Source organism: Erinaceus europaeus, chromosome 8, assembly GCF_950295315.1.
Source record: "Erinaceus europaeus chromosome 8, mEriEur2.1, whole genome shotgun sequence".
NCBI lineage: Eukaryota > Metazoa > Chordata > Mammalia > Eulipotyphla > Erinaceidae > Erinaceus > Erinaceus europaeus.
The window spans coordinates 120,191,551-120,212,721 of NC_080169.1; the positions used below are offsets into that span (position 1 = coordinate 120,191,551).

The 21,171-nt window shown below is 43.1% G+C and overlaps 1 protein-coding gene across 1 annotated transcript in view; it reads left to right on the forward strand.

The window, feature by feature from the left end:
* CNTNAP2 (contactin associated protein 2) overlaps positions 1-21,171 on the forward strand; it is a 2,382,269-nt gene that overhangs the window by 1,677,802 nt on the left and 683,296 nt on the right. The window contains exon 13 of the mRNA XM_060195676.1: positions 19,350-19,550. Within this exon, the coding sequence (XP_060051659.1) occupies positions 19,350-19,550 (201 nt within the window). The remainder of the gene's footprint in view (positions 1-19,349; positions 19,551-21,171) is intronic.

Consider the following 21,171-nt stretch of genomic DNA (forward strand, 5'->3'; position numbering starts at 1 on the left):
CTCCATTTTGTAGATAGTAGGCCTATTTTAGTTATATTCCAAAGAGCCCATGACTATACTAGTTTTGTTGTTATTGTTGTTGTTTCTGAGCCTGGCATGAATATGCAGGTGGACGCAAAGTATTATCTGCTGATATGATGCCATGGCTGGAAAAAGAGCTAGAAAGCTGGATCAGGGAGTAGAGTAACAAACCAAATCTTTTAAAAGATCCCTGTCTTAGATGAAACCTCAACTCAAGCTATGACTTGAAAACAGCTCTTATCAGGACCATGTATCAGAACCATGGACATTGGGAATTAAATGGTCTCTCTCTCCCTCTCCCTCTCTCTCTCTCTCTCTCTTTCTCTTTCTCCCTCACTTTCTCACCTCTAGAGTTATCACTGGGACTCAGTGCCAGAACTATGAATTTATTGCTTATGGTAACCATATTTTTCCCATTTCTGATGATAGAACAGAGAAAAATAGAAAAAGTAGGGGAAAATAGAGGAGAGAGAAAGAGTGACACCTGCAGACCTGCTTGATCATCTGTTAAACCATCCCCCTACCAGTGGAGAGATGGGGGCTCAAACCTGGGTCCCTGCACAGGTCTCTATGAATGGATTTTTTTAGAAGGGTCAAGTTCTTTCTTTTGAATGTTTCTAGAAAACTAAAAGAAGAAGAAGAAAAAATCAAAAAATCCCATAGCTAGTTATTTAACTGTCAAGATTAGTCTTTTTAAAGTCTTTCTAAAATTTTTGGCATGACCTTTATTTATTTACTGGATAGAGACAACCAGAAATCAAGAGAGAAGAGGCAATAGAGAGGTAGAGAGACAGATACCTGTAGCATTGAGTAATCACTCACAAAACTTTTCCCTGGCAGGTGGGGAACCCAAGACTCAAACTTGGGTCTTTGCACATTGTAACATGTGCTCTCAACCAGGTGCACCACCATCCAGCCCTTCAAGATTAATTTTTAGTTTTAGATAACATTAGGATTAATTTTCATTGAATATCTCCTCTACATGAACCTCAGATGTCCAGGATTGGTTATATTCATGCTGTGTGTTGTTCTTTCAAGTGTGAGTCAATAACAAATCAACTCATAAGTTTCACTTTTTCATTTTGGTTAGGGGTATTAATGGTTTACAGTAAATACAGTTGTTGTTACATGTGTAAAACTTCTTAGTTTTCTGTAAAACCCTGTCACCCACAGCCTAGGTTCTCCTCCACCATCATGCTTGAGGACCTGAAAGTCCATTTGAAATTTACTTTTGTGTCTAGAGAAATATGGTGGTTTAGTTTTATTCTTCTGCATGTTTCAACCCATTTTTTCCAACAACATTCGTTGAAAAGACTCTTCCCTCCCCATTTATTAGTCTGGGCACCCTTGTCAAAGATTAAATGTCTGTAGGTGGGGTTTACCTCTGGGCTCTAAGTTCTGTTTTACTGCTCAGTGTGTGTAATTATGTTCCAGTAACAAGCAGCTTTGGTTAAAATGGCCCTATAATACAATCTGAGATCTCGGAGGGTGATGCCTCCAGTTCTGTTCTTTCTTCTCAAGGTTGTTTTGGTAATTCTAGGTCTTTTCTGGTTCCAGGTAAACAGTTGTAGCTTTTTTTCTATTCTCCTAAAATTACTGGGTGGGATCTTGATGGAGATTGCATTAAATTTGTATATAGCTCTGCGTAGTAAATTCATTTGATGATGTTAATTCTTCCAACCCAAGAATATGGAAAGTCTTTCTACTTCTTTGTGTCTTTTTCTATTTACTTAAAAAGTGACTCATAATTTTTAGTATACAAGTTTTTCCCTTCTTTAGTTAGGCTTATTCCTCGATATTTTATTGTTTTACTGCCTTAGTAAAAGGAAATGATTTATGGATTTCTTTTTTTAAATTGTTTTTATTATATTTACTTATTTATTCCCTTTGTTGCCTTTGTTGTCTTATTTTTGTAGTTATGTTGTTGTTGTTGTTGGATAGGACAGAGAAGTGGAGAGAGGAGGGGAAGACAGAGAGTGTGAGATAAAGATAGACACCTGCAGACCTGCTTCACCACTTGGGAAGCGACTCCCCTGCTGGTGGGGAGCCGGGGGCTCAAAAAGGGGAACTGTTATATGGATTTCTTTTTCTGCTACTTTTGTGTTTGCATAGAGGAATGTTACTGACTTGTGTATGTTAATTTTGTAGCCTGACACCTTACTGTAATGCTTGATAATTTCCAAGAGCATCCTGTTGGATTCTATAGTTTTTTTATGTCATCTTCAAATAGTGAGAGTCTGACTTCTTCTCTTCCAATCTGTATCTCTTTGTTTCCTTGCTCCTGCCTGATTGATAAAGCAAGAATGTCTGACACTATATTGAAGAGTAATGGTGATAGTAGGCATCCCTGTCTAGTGCCTGATCTGAGGGGGGATGCTTCCAGTTTTTTATCATTTACTATGATGTTGGCTGTAGGTTTGTTATATATGGACTACATTATCTTGAGGAATTTTCCATTTATTCTCACTTTTGTAGTGTTTTGGTCATAAAGAGATGCAGAATTTTGTCCAAGGCTTTCTCAATACAGCAATACTTTAAATTGATTAAATTTTTGTTTACAGGTAAGGAAGCCAAATATATGTGTTTTCCTTAAGTTACTATTACTACCTTTTTGTGTGTGGTGCTAGAAATGAACCCAGAGTTATAAGCATATAGGATATACTCAGTGGTATCCCCAGCCCAATTTTCTCTTCTATTTTCCTCTCCTTTTTTTATGTTTGATTTTTATTGTCTTTATTGGATAGAGACAGAGAGAAAATGATAGGGAAGGGGGAGATAGAGAGGGAGAGGGAAAGAGAGACACCTGCATCACTGCTTCACCACTTGCAAAGCTTTCCCCCTACAGGTGAGGACCAGGGGCTCGAACCTAGGTCCTTGTGCATTGTAACATGTGCACTCAACCAGGTGAGCTATCCACCCAGTGCCTCCCTCTCTTCTTCCTCCCATTCTTTTCTTCTTCTTCTTCTTCTTCTTCTTCTTCTTCTTCTTCTTCTTCTTCTTCTTCTTCTTCTTCTTCTTCTTCTTCTCTTTCTTTTTCTCCTTCATTTTCTCCTTATTTTCTTTCATCTTGTTCTCCTTTTTTTCTTCCTCCTCATCCTTCTTTTTAAATATTTCTTTATTCCCTTTTGTTGCCCTTGTTATTTTATTGTTGTAGTTATCATTGATATTGTTGACGTTGTCATTGTTGGGTAGGGCAGAGAAAAATGGAGAGAGGAGGGGAAGACAGAGAGGGGGAGAGAAAGACAGACACCTGCAGATCTGCTTCACTGCTTGTGAAGCGACTCCCCTGCAGGTGGAGAACTGGGGGCTCGAACCGGGATCCTTGAGCCAGTCCTTGTGCTTTGCGCCACCTGCGCTTAACCCGAGGTGCTACTGCCTGACTCCCCCTCCTTCTTATTCCGCGTCTCCTCCTCCTCCTCCTCCTTTATTTTTAGAGAGGAAGATAGAGTACAAGGATAGAGGAAGAGAGTTCATTCACAGCACCATTCCACCATTCTTGATTGCCCTCCACACACATCCCTGCTGTCCACAGCACTCCTAGGTGGGACTCACCTAGCAGCTTAGGTGGGTAAAGTGTGTGCCCTATGGAGTCAGATGTCCTGAACCCTCTTAATTTTTAATAGCTTTAATTCCTATGACATACCCCATGACTCTGCCAATGTTTATAAATTCACTATCTTTTTCTCATCATCCAATTTTTTTCTCTCCTTTATGTTCTAGTGTCAAAAGAAAGAAAGAAAGAAAGAAAGGGAAAGAAACATGCTACCAATCACAGATCTCCATGTTCATAGGAACCAAACCAAAACACAGCACCAGGACTGGAGAATAGTTTTTCTCCCAACTCACTGTAAACACTGCTTTATATCCTTCCTAACTTCTCTAGGGTTTGGCCCTGAGGAGAAAAGGATGTTTCTGATCTTTGATCAAGGTCACTTCAAATTAAACTTACCTACTATTCTATAAAAAGGCTTCTAAATGGTCCAACCTGGCTGTTAGGAAGGTGAAACCATTTCCCCCTCCCTCCTGTCATTGTCACAGACTGCAGAGCTGCCGGATGCAAGGTGGAAGATGATTAAACCTTCCAAAAATACGATTTCCATTAAAATCAAATCACACCTTGTATAACCACTGAACGTTATTATTTTTTTTTCTATACTCTAACAAAATAAATGTTGTCCTTGATTCTACCTACCACTCAGATGGGATTTCACTTAGGAAAAAAAAAAACTATTATAATTCTAGGGAAAGAATCAAGATAATAATGAGATGATACCTGGTAGTCTTCCTTCTAATTTGTGTGTGTGTGTGTGTGCTCAGATTATCCCTGTGGCTAGATAATAGAACTCTAGTGATTTAAGGCTAAAAGGAATTTTACAGATCATCTAGTACACAGGAATTCATTTATAGCTAAGGGAATGGAAGTATAGAGTAGCAAGAAATGTGGTGATGTACTCATTCTCTTTCCTCTGGGAGGCTTGGAAAATGAATTGCAGACTAAGAAACATGTCTTTTATTAATCTCAGTCATGCAGTTAATCTGTATGGTCTTCAGTTGGGAAGACTTGTGTTCCATACTTCCCGTTCCGTGGACTATGTGGACTCGAGTAATTCATTTAATCTTCCCACATCTCTATTTCTTTCACTGTAATTTATTAATTTACAAGGACCTAATAGGTGAAGTTGTGTTACGACTGAATGGGGAACTGGAAGTAGAGGACCTGAGTTCATAAATAACCCCAGTGACAGCAACTGTTGTAATTCTTACCTTTTATTTTACATGGGACCACACTATTTGAGAGAAAGTGATGGACAGTCAGAATTTGAGAGATGTGACAAAGTAACAGTATCATTTGAAACAGAAGTTTTGAATGTGAGACGTTCCAGGTTCTGGCCTAAGCAACATCCACCATCTGTAGCTACAGTTAAGTGGTCCTTTGACTAAAAAGAAATAATAATAATAATAATAAAGACTTTATAAAGATGGAAACTTCATCATGTCTGTCTCAGACTATTTTGGTAACTGTCAAATTTTAATACTCCCGTCTCTTAGAAGTTGTTTTCTATTGTTTCCGCAAGTAGGTTGTGTTGAAACAGGGATTTGGAAATCGGGCGGTAGTGCAGCATGTTAAGAGCACATGGTGCAAAGGGCTAGGACTGGCATAAGGATCCCGTTCGAGCCCCCGGCTCCCCACCTGCAAGGGAGTTGCTTCACAAGTGGTGAAGCAGGTCTGTAGGTGTCTGTCTTTCTCTCCCCCTCTGTCTTCCCCTCCTCTCTCCATTTCTCTCTGTCTTATCCAACAATAACGACAACAACAATAAAACAACAAGAGCAACAAAAGGGAATAGATAAATAAATAAAAATCTTTAAAATAAAAGAAACAGGGACTTGAGAACAGTGACTAGCACTATGACTGAAGGAAAAGAGGCAGCAGTAACAGTTGTGACTTCACATGGCAGTGAGTATCAACTGTGTTCACTGACAACTCTTTCACTGGTCACAAGATTGATACATTGACTTACAATGTGTACCCCACTGTAATGCTGTTGTACAGCAATTAGTTGAGATGTTTGGTCGAAAAGACCTTGGTGGTAAACCAGATGTCTTGTTGCCTCATTTGAGGGAATGTATCTCTTCTGGGCTCAGCCACCTAATTATGTTAGAGACACTGGAACTTTCTCTAGTTATTTGTGTCACCTTATAACTAGTTTCTCAACTTTAACCAAAGCTGTTCAGAAAGCAACATTCATTTTTTCTTTTTTTCTGGAGAGGATTAAATGAGTAATATTCCACTGTGTATATGCCACAACATTCTTAGGTACTCATCTGTTGTTGGATACCTGGGATTGCTTCTAGATTTTGGTATTACTAAATATATTGCAGTGAACATAGGTATAAACAGATCTCTTTGGATGGCTGTACTTGGTTCCTTAGGATAGATGCCCAGGAGAGGGATTTCAGGGTCATAGAGAAGGTCTACTTCTAGCCTTCTGAGAGTTCTCCAGAATGCTCTCCGCAGGATCTGGACCAATCTACATTCCCACTGGCAGTACAAGAGGGTTCCTTTGCCCTCACAACCTCTCCAACATTTGTTGCTGCTCTCTTTCCTGATGTATGACATACAGGATAGGAGACTGCAGAGAGAGAGAGAGAGAGAGAGAGATAACAATCTTCTGCCTTTACACACCTTTAGTCATCTTGGGCATCTGGACTTGACTTAAATTTGACTGTATTATTTCCAACTGGACATTTTCTGGTGTCATCTTCTTTATCTCTGCCAACTTTAGTGACTTAAAGGAGATAGTTGACCAGGAAGGGGGCACAGTGGTTGAGCACAGAGCATGAAGTTTGAGACCCCAACTTGGGCCCTTCACAATGCCTGTGCCAGAGCTGATCAGTGCTGTTCTCTCTCTCTCTCTCTCTCTCTCTCTCTCTCTCTCTCTCTCATAAATAAATCATTTATTTAAAAAATCAAAGAGGAGTTGAATGGTGGCACACCTGCCTGAGCACAGACATTGCCCTGTGCAAGGTCCAAGCCCCCACCTGTGGAGGTGGGAGGAGATAGCATAATGGTTATGCAAACAGATTCTAATGCCTGAGGCTCAAAGGTCCCAGGTTCAACTCCCTGAACCACCATAAGTCAGAGCTGGGTAGTGCTCTCTTAAAAGTGAAAAGGAGAAGGAGGAAGAGGAGGAGGAGAAGGAGAAAAAGAAAGTTATTAACACATAATGTTCAGTCTATAGAGGTATAGAGAGGAGAGGAGAAAAGGAAAGATTTGTAGAGGAAAATGAATATGAGGTGATTTAAAAGAAAAAAAAGGAACAGAAATCAAGATGAGAACGAGGCAAAACCCAGTAGCTGTCTCCACAGGGGTAGGGTAGTGCTGTAGGTGTTGTTCCTTTTCTCTGTCTGTCCCTTTCTCTAGCCCCCTATTTCATAACTCTCACTCTCTATCCAAAAGTAAAAATAAAAATAAAGGAAAAGGAAAAAAATCACTGAGGATGGTGGCATCATGCAATAAGCCTGATGCCAAGGGGGAAAAAAGAGAGAGAAAGAAATAGAAAGAAGAGAAGAGATGAAAGGAAGAGAGAAAGATAGATAAGTGAAAAGAAAAGAGAAAGACCCAGGTCCAATTCTAAGAAACAAGAAAGGGAGTCAGCTAGACTCTAAAAGACATCTGACTTAATCTATTTCAGTAGAGATTAGAAAGATTCCTATCAATTTCCTCAGGTCTTATTGAGCCTGTTAAGCTGCCATAATGATGATAATAGCGGGTAAACGTTTTCTGTTCTCCCATCTTGATGGAGGTCTCAAAACTTTACATCAGGCTCAACCTGACGCTGTTGACTGGCGACGGAAGAAGGGCAAACGCTAGAAGAAGAAGAAGACTTTGTGAGTCATACCTGGATTTAGTCACTCTGATCTGCATTTACCAACCTTTGTGTTCCAATGACTCACAGTTCCTCTGTGCTATCTCCTTAGTATTTATTTCCCAATCTCAAAGGAAGCATCCTTGTGGAAAAGGTATACAGACAGGTCTGCATATAAATATGCCTCTGTCTGGATGAGGGGGGCATGGAAGTAAACAGCATAATGGTTATGCAAAAAGACTTTCATGCCTGAGGCTCCCAAGTTCCAGGTTCAGTCCCCTGAACCACTATAAACCAGAGCTGAGCAGTTCTGTGGTAAAGATAAATAAATAAATAAATAAATAAATAAATAAATAAATAAATGCAATTCTTCTGACTTGCAAAACTTTCAGAAATTTTATGGGGACATTTAGAAATATAAGGTGGCTGGAAATAATCCTTATTATTTCCACTGTCTCCTTTGGAATCATGATCTGCAGAAGAGAGGGCTTGACCCTGCTTCCCATAATAGCTTACAGCCTCATGTCAACAGTCTTGCAGTTATAGCCAGCAGTTCATCATTGATTCACAGGAGACTTGACCCGAACAGTCCTTATGTTGTTCTTTTTCATCTTCCTACCTCTTCCAGTGTCCTCCTCAGAAACCATCGTGGCTGAAGAGGGGGGAAAAATCAGTTGTGAAACTGTGCCAAAGGAAATATATATCAGCAGGAAGATTCTTCTAAGATCCTCTTGACCAGACACTTTTGAAGAAGCACACTCTCTCTCTTCTACCTCTCTCTTGCTTTTTACTAGTGACCTTTGAAAGGAAAGGTGCCCTCTGTTTGGGGCTGGACGAGGACTCAACCAATAGAGTGCATGCTTTGCCATGAACAGGGATGCTGGTCTGTGCTCTCATAACCATAAAGGAGTACAAGGACAGCACCAAAGAAAAGCTCCAGGCATAGTGATGTGTTGGATTGCATCACAGAGGAGAGAGAAGAGACCAGGAATTTGTGGCAGATTGGGAACTCAAATCTTTATTCATGCAGATGCCTCAGAGTTGGGTGAGAGCACAGCGGTTCAGGCCACGTGAAGCTAGCAAAATGGCCACCTCCCGCTATATGCAGCAACCCTTCTCTGAGTCAGGTCACTGAGGAGAAAAAAGGGAGCAAGAGAGAGAAAGCGGAAGCAGGAGGGATTTTATGGGAGAAATTCCAGAAGTGGCACGTTGGGATGGGATTGGCTAGAAAAAAGGGGGTGGAGAAAACAAGGCACTCTGGGAAGCTAGGGTTTCAGCTCTCACGGGAATGGGCGATACCCTGAGGGTATCTGCACAGTTACCCAACAGTGATGTGTCTCCTTCTTTTACTATCTCGATCTCTCTGTCATCTATCTCTGTCTCTTTCTAACTGAAGTTGAAAAATGAAGTGTACTGGGGTCTGTAAAGCTGTGTAGACTTAAGACACCAGCAACTAAAAGGAAGATGGAATCACCCCCCCCCCCAGCTGCCTTTCTTCTGATTGGTCTCTTTATTTGCTTATTTTTAACATCTTCTTTATTTTAAGATTATAAAAGAGATACAGAAAGAAATATATATGTATGGAGAGAGAAGAGAGAGAGAGACCAGAGCACTGCTCAATTCTGGCTTATGGTGGTACTGGGAATTGAACCTGGAACCTCAGAGCCTCAGGCATGAAAATGTCTTTGGCATAACATGTATGCTATCTCCCCACCCCCCAAAAAATCTGGATTGACTTGCCAACACCCATGTTCATCAGGGGAGCCATTAGAGAAGCCAGAACTTCCACCTTCTGTGCCCCATAATGTAGCTGGGTCCATACTCCCAGAGGGATAAAGAATAGGAAAGCTATCAGGGGAGGGGAGGGGATACGGAGTTCTGGTGGTGGGATTTGTGTGGAGTTGTACCCCTCTTATCCTATGGTTTTGTCAGTGTTTCCTTTTTATAAATAAAATTTTCTTAAAAAAATATTTGCTAATGAGAGAGGTGGAGACATACCAGAGCTGATGTTGTTTCTGGGAATTGAATCTGGGACCTCAGAGCCTCAGAGATGAAAATTCTCTTGCATAATCATTATGCTTTTGCCCTGGTCCTAAAAATATTTTTTTATTTATTGATGAAAGAGAGATATAGAGAGGATAATGAGAGAGAGAGAGAGAGAGAGAACCAAGCACTGTTCAGCTCTATTTTATGATACTGCTGGGGATTGAACCATGAACCTCAGCACCTCAGGCATGAAAGTCTTTTGCATAATCATTATGCTGTCTCCCCAGCCAAACTGCTCTCCTTCTAAGCATTCCCATAAGGCACTGGTCCACTTCCATGGCTCTGAAGGGTGCCATGCAATCTCCACACCACAATGCCAGAAGCCAGATCTCCAGCTGTGGCCTTTCTCTTCTGGCCCAGATGTTTAGATCTAATTATTTTCTTGATGCCAGTAGCTAACTGTCCCTTGGGCATCTCAGCCCTGGTATATTAAAAATAAATAAATAAAGACAGAGAACTCTAGGTCAGGGATGGGAAACCTTTTTTGTTTCCAGGAATCATTTGGCTAACTTATCATCATTTGTCAGGTCATACAAAGTTCAAATTTAGCACTTAATGTTGCTGAAATAAGTTCCTAGATTTCTTGACATTTCAGTCCCACCTGCCATTGCCTTGGCAAAGGCAGACTGTGTGATTTTGAGGGCTGGGTATTCCCCAGCCCTGATGTAGGCACTGAGTTCTGCCTCTCCTGGTTGACTGCACACATTAGCAAGTGTGAGGACCCAGATCTGTCGTTTTCTCCGGGGCTGGCTTCATGGGCAGGTAACAGATGACAAGAAGCACTCGGCTGAGCTGAGAACGCAGTTTAATCTTTATTCACGAGCAGGCAAACAGTCCAACACCTAATCACCATATAATGTGCTCCTCCATCTTTCTCCTCCCACGGCAGCATCAGGAACTCAGGAAGTACATAGGGTTGGGGGCAGGGAGAAGGGAAAAGCGCAAAACTAGCAAGGGCTAAACCAAATCTCCCGGAGGCGGGGGGGAGTGAGACCAAACCAATGTAACAGAAAAGACCATGTAAATAGACCACAATGTCAAGCAACGTAACAGAAGCAGAACTAGATCCCAGAAGCAGAACTAGGAGCATACCAACAATTCCCCCTTTTCTTTTTAACTAATTGACCACAGTATCAGGAGTGTGGGGTGACAGAAACCTATATCATACAGGCATTTTCAAAAAAGAAACTGGCCCAAACATGGAGGATCAAGTAAGCAAGCAACTAGAACCAGTGTGCTGCCAAGGGAAGGCGGGGGGGGGGGGGGCGACAAAAGGCAGGGTCAGACCGCCTCAGGCACAGTGCATTGCAGTGGCCCCTCGCGTGGGAGCTGGGCAGCGGCCTCTACCACCGCCTCTGGAAGGACAAGGGCCTCCTTGTGCCCCCTCGCCACCCTCGGCCGCCAACTGGAGGAAGGCGTGGAGGGGAGGGAGTGTCTCCAGCGGTGGCTGCTAAGCGGCATCTGGGCGCCAGTGCCAGGCCCGGCTGGCCTCCCCTGGTGGAACAAAGAAACACACTGCTGAACTGAGAATGCAGTTTAATCTTTATTCACGAGCAGGCAAACAGTCCAACACCTAATCACCACACAATGTGCTCCTCCATCTTTCTCCTCCAGCGGCAGAGTCAGGAACTCAGGAAGTATGTAGGATAGGGGGGCAGGGAGAAGGGAGAAGCGTGAAATTAGCAAGGGCTAAATCAAATCTCCCGGAAGCAGGGGGAGTGAGACCAAATCAATGTAACCGAAAAGACCATGTAAATAGACCACAATGTCAAGCAATGTAATAGAAGCAGAACTAGAAGCATACCAACACAGATCCAAGTTTCTGTTGCCTGCCTGCCTGCAGTGGGGAAGTCTCAGGTGCAGTGGAGCAGTGCTGCAGGTGTCTATACTTTTTCTGGCTTTGTATGCCTCTATCTTCTCCTTTTTCTCTCTTTTTCTCTCACCTATAAAAGAAAATATTTCTCATATTTGAGAGTTTTTTTTTTCCCTGATCCAGCTTTCTAACCCTTTTTCCAGCCATGACATCATCTCCCCAGACAATAACTTGGGTCCACCTGCATATACCAGAGGCCAGGCTCAGGAGAAATCTAGTATAGTCATGGGTCCTTTGGAATAGAACTAAAATAGGCCAATGAGCATTCTTCAAAATGGAGACCTGAAATCTACATCTGCACTATTCCAGCTTTTGGACTCATGGTTAGTCAACAATTTGTTGTCCTTTATATGTTAACTCCTTTTTCAGCCACCAGGTTCCAGATGCTACCATTATACCAACTGGACTTCCCTGGGCAGATGACCCCACCAATGTGTCCTGGAGCTCCGCTTCCCTAGAGTCCTGCCCCACTAGAGAAAGAGAGAGACAGGCTGGGAGCATGGATCAACCTGACAACATCCATGTTCAGTGGGGAAGCAATTACAGAAGCCAGACCTTCCACCTTCTGCATCCCATAATGACCCTGGGTCCATACTCCCAGAGGGATACAGAATAGGGAAGCTGTCAGGGGAGGGGATGGGATACAGAGTTTTGGTGGTGGGAATTGTGCGGAGTTGTACCTCTTTTATCCTATGGGTTTGCCAGTGTCTCCTTTATATAAACAAAAATTAAAAATGAAAAAAGAAAACCAGTCTTAGGTTGGGTAGATAGCATAATGCTTCTCCAAAAGAATCTCATGCCTGAGGCTCTTGTGTTCCAGGTTCAATCCCCATTACCACCTCAAGCCAGAGCTGAGCAGTGCTCTGCTGTCTGTCTCTGCATCTCTTTCATTAAAGTAAATTAAAGAAAAAGAAGGAGAAAGTCAGTGTCTGGGGATGCTGGTGTCATGTAGTCACTGAACCCAAGTGTTAATGACATAAAATAACAGAAAACTTTTCGACAGATGGCGACCCAAGGACAACTAGGCCATTGTGTGTGTGTGTGTGTGTGTGTGTGTGTGTGTGTGTGTGTGTGTATACATGCACTTGAGCTGTAACTACCATTAGCAGTGCAGGGATATTCGGATATCCATTTCTCTGATTTATCCTGAACTTTTAAAATCATGATCTTTGGGCTTTTGATTCATTCACCACCGGTGAGGTGAGTTACAACAGGCATCATGGTCTGCACTTCATAGCATTCCTCTGATGCTTCTTAGTCAAAGTATGAGTAAGTGAAAGCTGTCTTCAACTCTCAGAAATAAAAGTAACTTCAGAGGGTTTTTGCTTCAATATCACATCTTCACTTGATGAAACTGTGGCAGTGAGACTCCGGGTATTGTGTCCAAATTCATAGTGAAAAATCAGTGGAAGAATTAAAACTTCAGTCATCTGCGTCAAGACGAGGACATACCTCACTGAGTGCACACATTACCCCATGGAGGGACCCAGGTTCAAGTCCTAGCTTTCCAACTGGAGGGGCAGGGTGCCTTTCACAAGTAGGGGAAGGAGGTCTGTAGGTACCTATATATGTTTTGTTCTCCTTGTTTATCTCAGCTTCTCTCTATCAAATAAAACAGAAAGGAAAATTTAAAAAAAAAAAAAAAAGGAAAAAAAGTATTCGCTACCTGGAGTGGTGGATTTGTAGTGCTGGCATCAAGCCCTAGCAGTAAACCTGATAGTAATAAAATATAAGGGAGTAAGGCAGTAGTGCAGTGGGTTAAGCTCAGGTGGCGCAAAGCACAAGGACTGGCCAGCATAAGGTCACCAGTTCAAGCCCCCGGCTCCCCACCTGCAGGGGAGTCACTTCACAAGTGGTGAAACAGGTCTGCAGGTGTCTATCTTTCTCTCCCCCTCTGTCTTCTCCTCCTCTCTCCATTTCTCTTTGTCCTATCCAATAACAGTGACATCAATAACAACAATAAAACAAGGGCAACAAAAAGGAACAAATAAATAAATAAATAAAATTAAAATAAAACAAAAATACTCCAGTCATCTGAATTCTAGTGTATTTTTTTCCACCATGCTAGTGAACCATTAAATTGAATAATCAAGTATTATTTGGTCATTGGTAAAAGTGTGGAATTACACCCCTACTATCTTATAATTTTGGAAATCACTATTAAAGGAGGGCCAGGCAGTGGTTCACCTGGTTAAGCATACACACTACAAAGTATAAGGACCCATGTTCAAGCCTCTGATCTCCACCTGTAGGGGAAAAGCTTTAGGAGTGCTGAAGCCATGTTGCAGGTATCTCTCTGTCTGTCTTCCTCTCTACCTCCCTGCCCCTCTAAATCTCTTCCTCTATTCAATAATAAATAAATAAACACATCAAAATAAAATAAAGGTCACACTTTATTTTTTAAATAAATCACTGTTAAGTCAATAATAATAATAATAATAAACATTCCATCAAACCTACAGGACTGTTGGTTTATCAGTCAAATTCAAACTGTTCATTGAAAAGTGAGAGTACCCCCGTATTCCTTCCCAGATAACTTTTCCTAACACAACTAAAATAGTGTTATTTATTTTTTATTTCATTTTATTTATTAAAAAGAGCACACATGTGCAAGGACCCAGGTTTAATCCCCCAGACCCCACCTGCATTTGAGGGGGAAGCTTCAGGAGCAGAGAAGCAGGTCTGCAGATGTCTCTCTCTTTCCCTCTCTATCTTCTCCTTCCCTCTCAATTTCTCTCTGTCTCTATCCAAAATAAACACATACCACTACTAAAGAAATAACTATGCTTGTAACTAAATCACCTTAGTCTAGCCAACATAGTATACCCATTGCAAAAATGATGATTCCAGGGGCCAGGCTGTAGGTAGAGCACAGTGGGTTAAGCACACATGGTGTGAATCACAAGAACTTGCATAAGGAACCAGGTTTAAGCCCCCCAACCCGCCCCCATATACCTGCAGGGGGGCTGGCTTCACAAGCAGTGAAGCAGGTCTGCAGGTGTCTATCTTTCTCTCTCCCTCTGTCTCCCCTCTCAATTTTTCTCTGTCCTACAATAAGTATAATAGAAAGAGGAAAAGAGACACACACACACACACAGAGACTATGCAAGATATCATAGCACCAAAGCTTCCTTCAATATGATGGGGGCTGGGCTCTAACCTGGGATGTGCATGGGACAAAGCAGCACACTAGCTAAGTGAGCCATTTCACTCACCCCTCACCCGATGGTATATAATATTTTAGGAAGCTTCCATGTTAAAGATGTGAACTGTGTGTTGCTTTGCCATATGTGAAAACCAGGCTGGAGTCTGGCACCACCTACCTCTTTGAAAGAAGCTTTGGTGCTGTGGTTTCTTTTGCTCTCTTTCTGCCTCTCTACCTTGTCTGTCTTTATCTAAATAATAAAAATGGGATTAAAAATTCGAGCTCACCTAATACATTCATGTTCCTGTTAAAATGAAAGAAAGAACATGCTTCTTGGCCCTCTGCATATGTTAACTGTGCTATCTTAAGTGCTTTCATTCCCTATGAAGTAATTTCTAGCTAATTATCCTCACCAAGGAACTTCATCTGTCAGCCTGTCTTCCTAATGTTCCTCCTGGTGGGGTCTGTTCCAATGAATAGAAACTGAGTTAATGGGGAGAAAATTGAATACTTACCAGGGCTGATTATTGGGGGAATTCCATCCAAGGTGATAAATGCTAGTGACATCATCAAAAGAAAAACTATTTTTTTTAAAAATTATATTAGTGATTTCATAATGATAAACAAGATTATAAAATAACAGGGATACAATTCCATACAGTCCCCTCTACCAGAGTTCCCTGTCCCCTCCCCTCCATTGGACACTTCCCTGTTCTCTATCCCTCTGGGAGTATAGACCAAAACTCTTTATGGGGTGAAGAAGGTGGAAGGTCTGGCTTCTGTCATTGCTTCTCTGCTGGACATAGGTGTTAGCAGGTGGATCCACACCCCCATCCTGTTTCTATTTTTCCCTAGTGGGGCTGGGCTCTGGGGAGGTGGGGTTCCAGGATACATTGGTGCGGTTGTCTGCCCAGGGAAGTCAGGATGCTGTCATAGTAGCATCTGCAACTTGGTGGCTGTAAATCGTTAAGATATACAACAGGACAAATTGTTTAATAAACAGGAACCCAAAGGTAGGAATAGGGCAGATGAAACTAGCAATCTTCAAGTGGGAAGAAGCTAGGAAGTCTATTTTAGGTATGAACACCTGATATTTTTAAACACATCTGTGCTACATTGCCACTGTTAAAAGATTTGTTAAAAGAAGGAAGGAAGAAAGGAAGGAAGGAAGGAAGGAAGGAAAGAAAGAAAGAAGGGGAGGATAAATGAAGGAGAGGAGAAGAGAGGAGAGGAGAGGAGAGGAGAGGAGAGGAGAGGAGAGGAGAGGAGAGGAGAGGAGAGGAGAGGAGAGGAGAAGAGAAAAAGGAGAAGAAAAATACAGAAAAAAAACAGAGTGCCGCAGGGGACACGACACAGTGACTAGACCTGCCTTCACTGAATGTGGAGAGTGAGACAGGCCGCCTGGCAGGGCTGCTTTACCCTGGGCGGGACCCAGACTGGAGACGTCATTCATCACATAGTAGCATTACAGCTCTGGGAGAAGCCTTGGTGCTAGCCTATCTCTCCCTCTCCTTCTGTCTCTGTCTCATTATGTCTGAATAAAGTTAGTCTGCAGCAGTGAAACTCCAGTGGTGACAATTAGAGCAAAACAAAGTGGAATCTGGAGAGTATTCTGACAAAAGGGTGTTCTGTGTGACAGATGAGGCCCCAGCAGCATGGAGGGGCAGGGGGCTGAGGACTGAGGACCCCCCCTATCTCTCAGGAGTGTTTCAGACCATCTAGAACCTGACCCAGCATGAGGGAAGGGAAGCTGGTCCATAGACAAGTATCTGCATCCCGTTTCTTTTGATTTGTTTACAAGGTTTTCATTTGTTTGATAGAGACAGAGAAATTGAGGGAAGGGTTGAGTGCACATGTTAGGATGCACAAGGACCCCAGCTGAAGTCCCTCTTCCCCCACGTGTGGCTGTCGGGAAGCTTCAAAAGCCCTGGGATAATACTGTAGGTTCTCTCTCTCTCTCTCTCTCTCTCTCTCTCTCTCTCTTTCTCTCTCCCTCCCTCTCTCCCTCTCTCTCTCTCTCTCCCTTCTCAAGTTCTGTCTCTATCTGAAATAAATAAATAAATAAATAAATAAATAAATAAATAAAAATTAAAAAGAGAGAGAAGGGGAGAGACAGACACAGAGAGAGAGAGACTTGCAGCATTGATTCACCAGGTCTTGAAACTTCCCTCCCCCTGCAGATGGAATATGTCACTAAAGTCCGCTTGAGGAGTCCTCTCCCATTGTATCTTTCTGAGAACCTCTTGGGAACCATTTAGCATTCTAGCACTTCCAGCTATGCTGAAAACAAGCCCTGTCTTATCATCTGTCCAGTGCAGGTAGGCAGGAAATCTGATAGCCAAAACAGACCCTGAGTCACACTGAGAAGTGGGTGGATGGGAAGAGACAGCAGCTGTGAGGAAGACAGGAACCAGCAAAGGAGGAGTCAGGAGGAGGAGGAGGAAGTTGGGCCCACCTAGCCAGGTGCTCACTGGGAGCCCAGACACAGGGAGGAGCCAGCAGGGGACAGGGGGCTGGGGCAGGAGGGGACAGACAGCAGGGCAGGGGCACAGGGCAGGTGGAGACAGACCATGTAGCCTTACTCCGCTGAGGCCTTTTTTGTTTCTGTTTTTATTACAACCAGGGTTACAGCTGGGGCTTGATGAATCCACTGCTGCCGGTGGCCATTTTTTCCGTATTTTATTAGATAATGCAGAGAGAAATTGAGAGAGGAGGGGTAGTCAGAGAGGGAGAGAGAGACAGAGAGATACCTGAAGACTTGTTTTCACCACTCTTGAAGCGCTGCTCCCCGCCTGCCCCCCTGCACTTCACCCCTGCAAGTGAGGAGCAGAGGCTGCAACCAGGGTCCTTTCCCATGGTAACATAGGCATTTAACCTGATGTGACAACAACACCCAGCACCGGGCTCCTCTGAGGCCTTTGTGTAAAGCAGGGTCATGTGAGGACTGGAATCTGAGTGTCAGAATCCCAGGGTTCATCTGGAAAGGTGAGGGTCCCTGGTGGAAAGTGGGACAGCTTAGATGTTTGTGCAGAAAAACAAGTGATAAGCCCTGGGAGGTCTGGCTGGAGCAGCAGGGCTGAGGCCCAGGAGAGGGAGGCTAGAGTTCTGGATCTGAGGTGAGATCTGGGGTAGGGTAGTGGGGGCAAGGGCAGTGCTCCGATGGCTGAGGTGAGCAGAGATGAGAAAACGGCTTTACTTGAATCCTCAACTTCTGTCCTAAACAAGGGGGGAAAGGGGCTTCCAGTTAGGGGAATATGAAAGACTGCTCTAGGACTAAACCAAGGAAGATTTCATTTTTAATTTTATTGTATGTGTGTGTGTGTGTGAGAGAGAGAGAGAGAGAGAGAGAGAGAGAGAGAGAGAGCCAATCCTCTGTTGATGGGCATTTAAGCTGTTTGCTGTCAAGAATAATCTCACATTTATTTATAATGCAAACCACATTGCTTCTCTTTCTTTTAAAAAACGTTTTATTTATTTATGTATTTATGTATTTATTGGGCAGAGACAGAAAGAAAGTGAGGAGGAGGAGATATAAAGAGCAAGAGAGAAAGAGAGACACCAGCAGCACTGCTTCACCACTTCTGAAACTTTCCTCTGTGGGTGGGAACTGGGGGCTTGAACTCAGATCCTTGCATATTGTAATGTATCTACTCAACCAGGTGTACCATCACCCCTCCACCCACATTGCTTTTCTACCTTGTCTGTGCCTCTAGAACTTAGCTGTCAGGAAAAAAAAAAAAAAAGATAGTATAGTCAGGGGCCCTCTGGAATATAACTAAAATAGGCCTACTAACTATATACAAAACAGAGACACCCCCCAAATCTTCATCTAGCTTATTCTAGCTTTTAGGTTCATGATTCATCAACAATTTGTTTGACTTTATATGTTAACTCTTCTTTCAGCCACCAGGTTCCAGATGATATCATGATACCGACCAGACTTCCCTGGACAGACAACCCCACCAGTGTGTCCTGGAGCTCCACTTCCCCAGAGCCCTTCCCCACTAGGGAAAGAGAGAGACAGGCTGGGAGTATGGATCCACCTGTCAAAGCCCAATATCAGCAGGGAAGCAATTACAGAAGCCAGAATTTCCACCTTCTGCATCCCACAATGACTCTGGGTCCATACTCCCAGAGGGATAAAGAACAGGAAAGCTATCAGGGGAGGGGATGAATACAGAGATCTGGTGGTGGGAATTGTGTGGAGTTGTACCCCTCTTATCCTGTGGTTTTTTTTTTTGTCAGTGTTTCCTTTTCATAAATAAAAGTAAAAAAAAAAAATGAATGTGGACTCATGTGGGGAAAAAAAGAAAGAAAGAAAAGGGACAAGGATTGCATGAGGATAAAAAAAAAAAAATGTGAAGCAGCAGCCCACAGGACTTTCCTGCAAAAGCCCCAGGTCCAATTCTGGGCATTCATTACCTATAGTCAGAGTTAAGCTATTGCTCTGGCCAAAAAAAAAAAAAAAAAAAAAAAAAAAAAAAAAAAAACATGGTGTCCTGAACTCTGTCTCAATTCCAACTGAGCTCAATTATTTCCTTTTTTTTTTTTTAATTTTTTTATTCCCTTTGTTGCCCTTGTTGTTTTATTGTTGTAGTTAGTATTGTTGTTGTCGTTGTTGGATAGGACAGAGAAATGGAGAGAGGAGGGGAAGACAGAGAGGGGGAGAGAAAGATAGACACCTGCAGGCCTGCTTCACCGCCTGTGAAGCGACTCCCCTGCAGGTGGGGAGCCGGGGCTCGAACCAGGATCCTTACTCCGGTCCTTGTGCTTTGTGCCACCTGCGCTTAACCCGCTGCACTACAGCCTGACTCCCCAAGCTCAATTATTTTCTGACATCCAAGGAAGCGTTTGCCTGTGGTGACCACTTTGTCCTGGTACGTTCTTCTCCCCACAGAGGACAAAGTATGGACCATCGTCTCCCATGACCTGCAGATGCAGACCACGGTGGTGGGCTACCACCCTGAGAAATACTCGGTGACCCAGCTCATCTACAGCGCCTCCATGGACCAGGTCAACGCCATCACCGGCAGCGCCGAGTACTGCGAGCAGTATGTCTCCTACTTCTGCAAGATGTCGCGGCTGTTAAACACCCCAGGTAGGCTGAGCACAACGTACTTCTTTTAATGACCTCCTCGGGCTGGTGCTTCGAATGTCTGGTGCCCTGTCCCCAAACAGATGCAGCTTAGTAGCTGTCTGGTCTTCAAAGTAGCCTTCAAAGTGTTGGCAGCTGCAGAAATAAGAAGAAGGAGGAGGGGGAGGATGATGGGGAAGGGGAGGAAGAGAAATAATAAAGGAAAACCATCACTCGGTGGTATTTTTCTGGAAGTGTGTGGAAAAGATTTTTCTAGAAAGTGCTGTTGTCTTAATCTGGAAGATCTTTTGGTTTTCTCTGTGTATGTGCGTTGGGGGCATTCCTGTTGTTTCCTTATTAGTGGCTTTGGACAAAGGTTTAGCAGAATTCCTCATGGACTTATAGGTCTTGGAGACTCTGTCATCTTGAGCTATCAAGATAGAAGGTTTCTGAAGGTTGTCGGCAGGTAGGCAGCAGATTGGTGAGAGGAGCTAGTGATTTCATTTCATTTAGTGAGTTCACTTCAAGGTATCTGTCTCAAAAGGATCTGCGTGTTTATTTGGATTTTTGTTTATTGTTTAGAGTGGTGGCTTCCTTTAGGTGATATTTCAGGATGCGTCCATGTGTGTTTGTGTTAGAGTCGCAGAAAGTACTTTCCAAAGCTAATACTCTAAAGAGTTCTACCACAAGACGCCTGGGTTCTGAGGTTCTTGGCAATAAAATTCAGGATGTCGGGAGAAGTTCTCAATCCTTCAACGTGTAGGCTGTCCTGTGGCATGGAAGCGCACACTTGGAGCTGGGAAGCACGGGATCACAAGGAGGGTCTTGGAGTAGATAAAGTGATGGACTCTCTTCAGGCATAATGGTGGAGAAAGCCTTAGGTTGACAGTGAGGTGTTTTCCAGATACCTACCAAGGGTGGATGAGAAACTGGAACCATGTGTCAGCAGCTGTGTTGGTGACTGTTACCCCTTTCATCAAGTGAAAAATAAAACAGTGGACTTTCAACTTTAGGGTCAAATTCTTAAGCCACCACACTTGCCAGGAAATGGTGATGGCTGTATTTGTGGTGGGGTGGGGGGGAGATGGGGAGAGGCATTGACTTCTAACACTTTGCGACTTTTCAAATAGTAATGGCACTCTGCTTATTTGGGGGGTGATTGTGACCATTTGATGAGGTGATATACTGCGTGTTTATCCTGGGTTTCTGTTGCTTTAGGACTTAATGAGGGGCATACTGAAGATTTTATCAGTGGCATACTGAAGATTTTATTTTTTTAATACTAAAAATCATTCAAAGTAGTGTTATATCAAAGGGTGGTATTCAAAGTGTTTTGTGACAACCAATATCCCAGTAATAGTTTTGCAGAGGAGTTGAAAGTGAAAGGGGGGGGCCAGGATCCTCTTAAGGGTCCTGGTTTGAGCCTCCCCCCCACACACAAGGTCGTCACTTCACAGGAAGTGAAGCAGGTCTGCAGGTGCCTTATCTCTTGCTCTCTCTTCCCCTCCTTTCTCTCAATTTCTCTGTCCTATCTGACAACAACAGCAGCAATAACAATAAAAATAACAAGGGCAACAAATGGGGGGAAAATGGTCTCCAGGAGCAGTGGATTCACAGTGCAGACACTGAGGCCCAGAGATAGCCC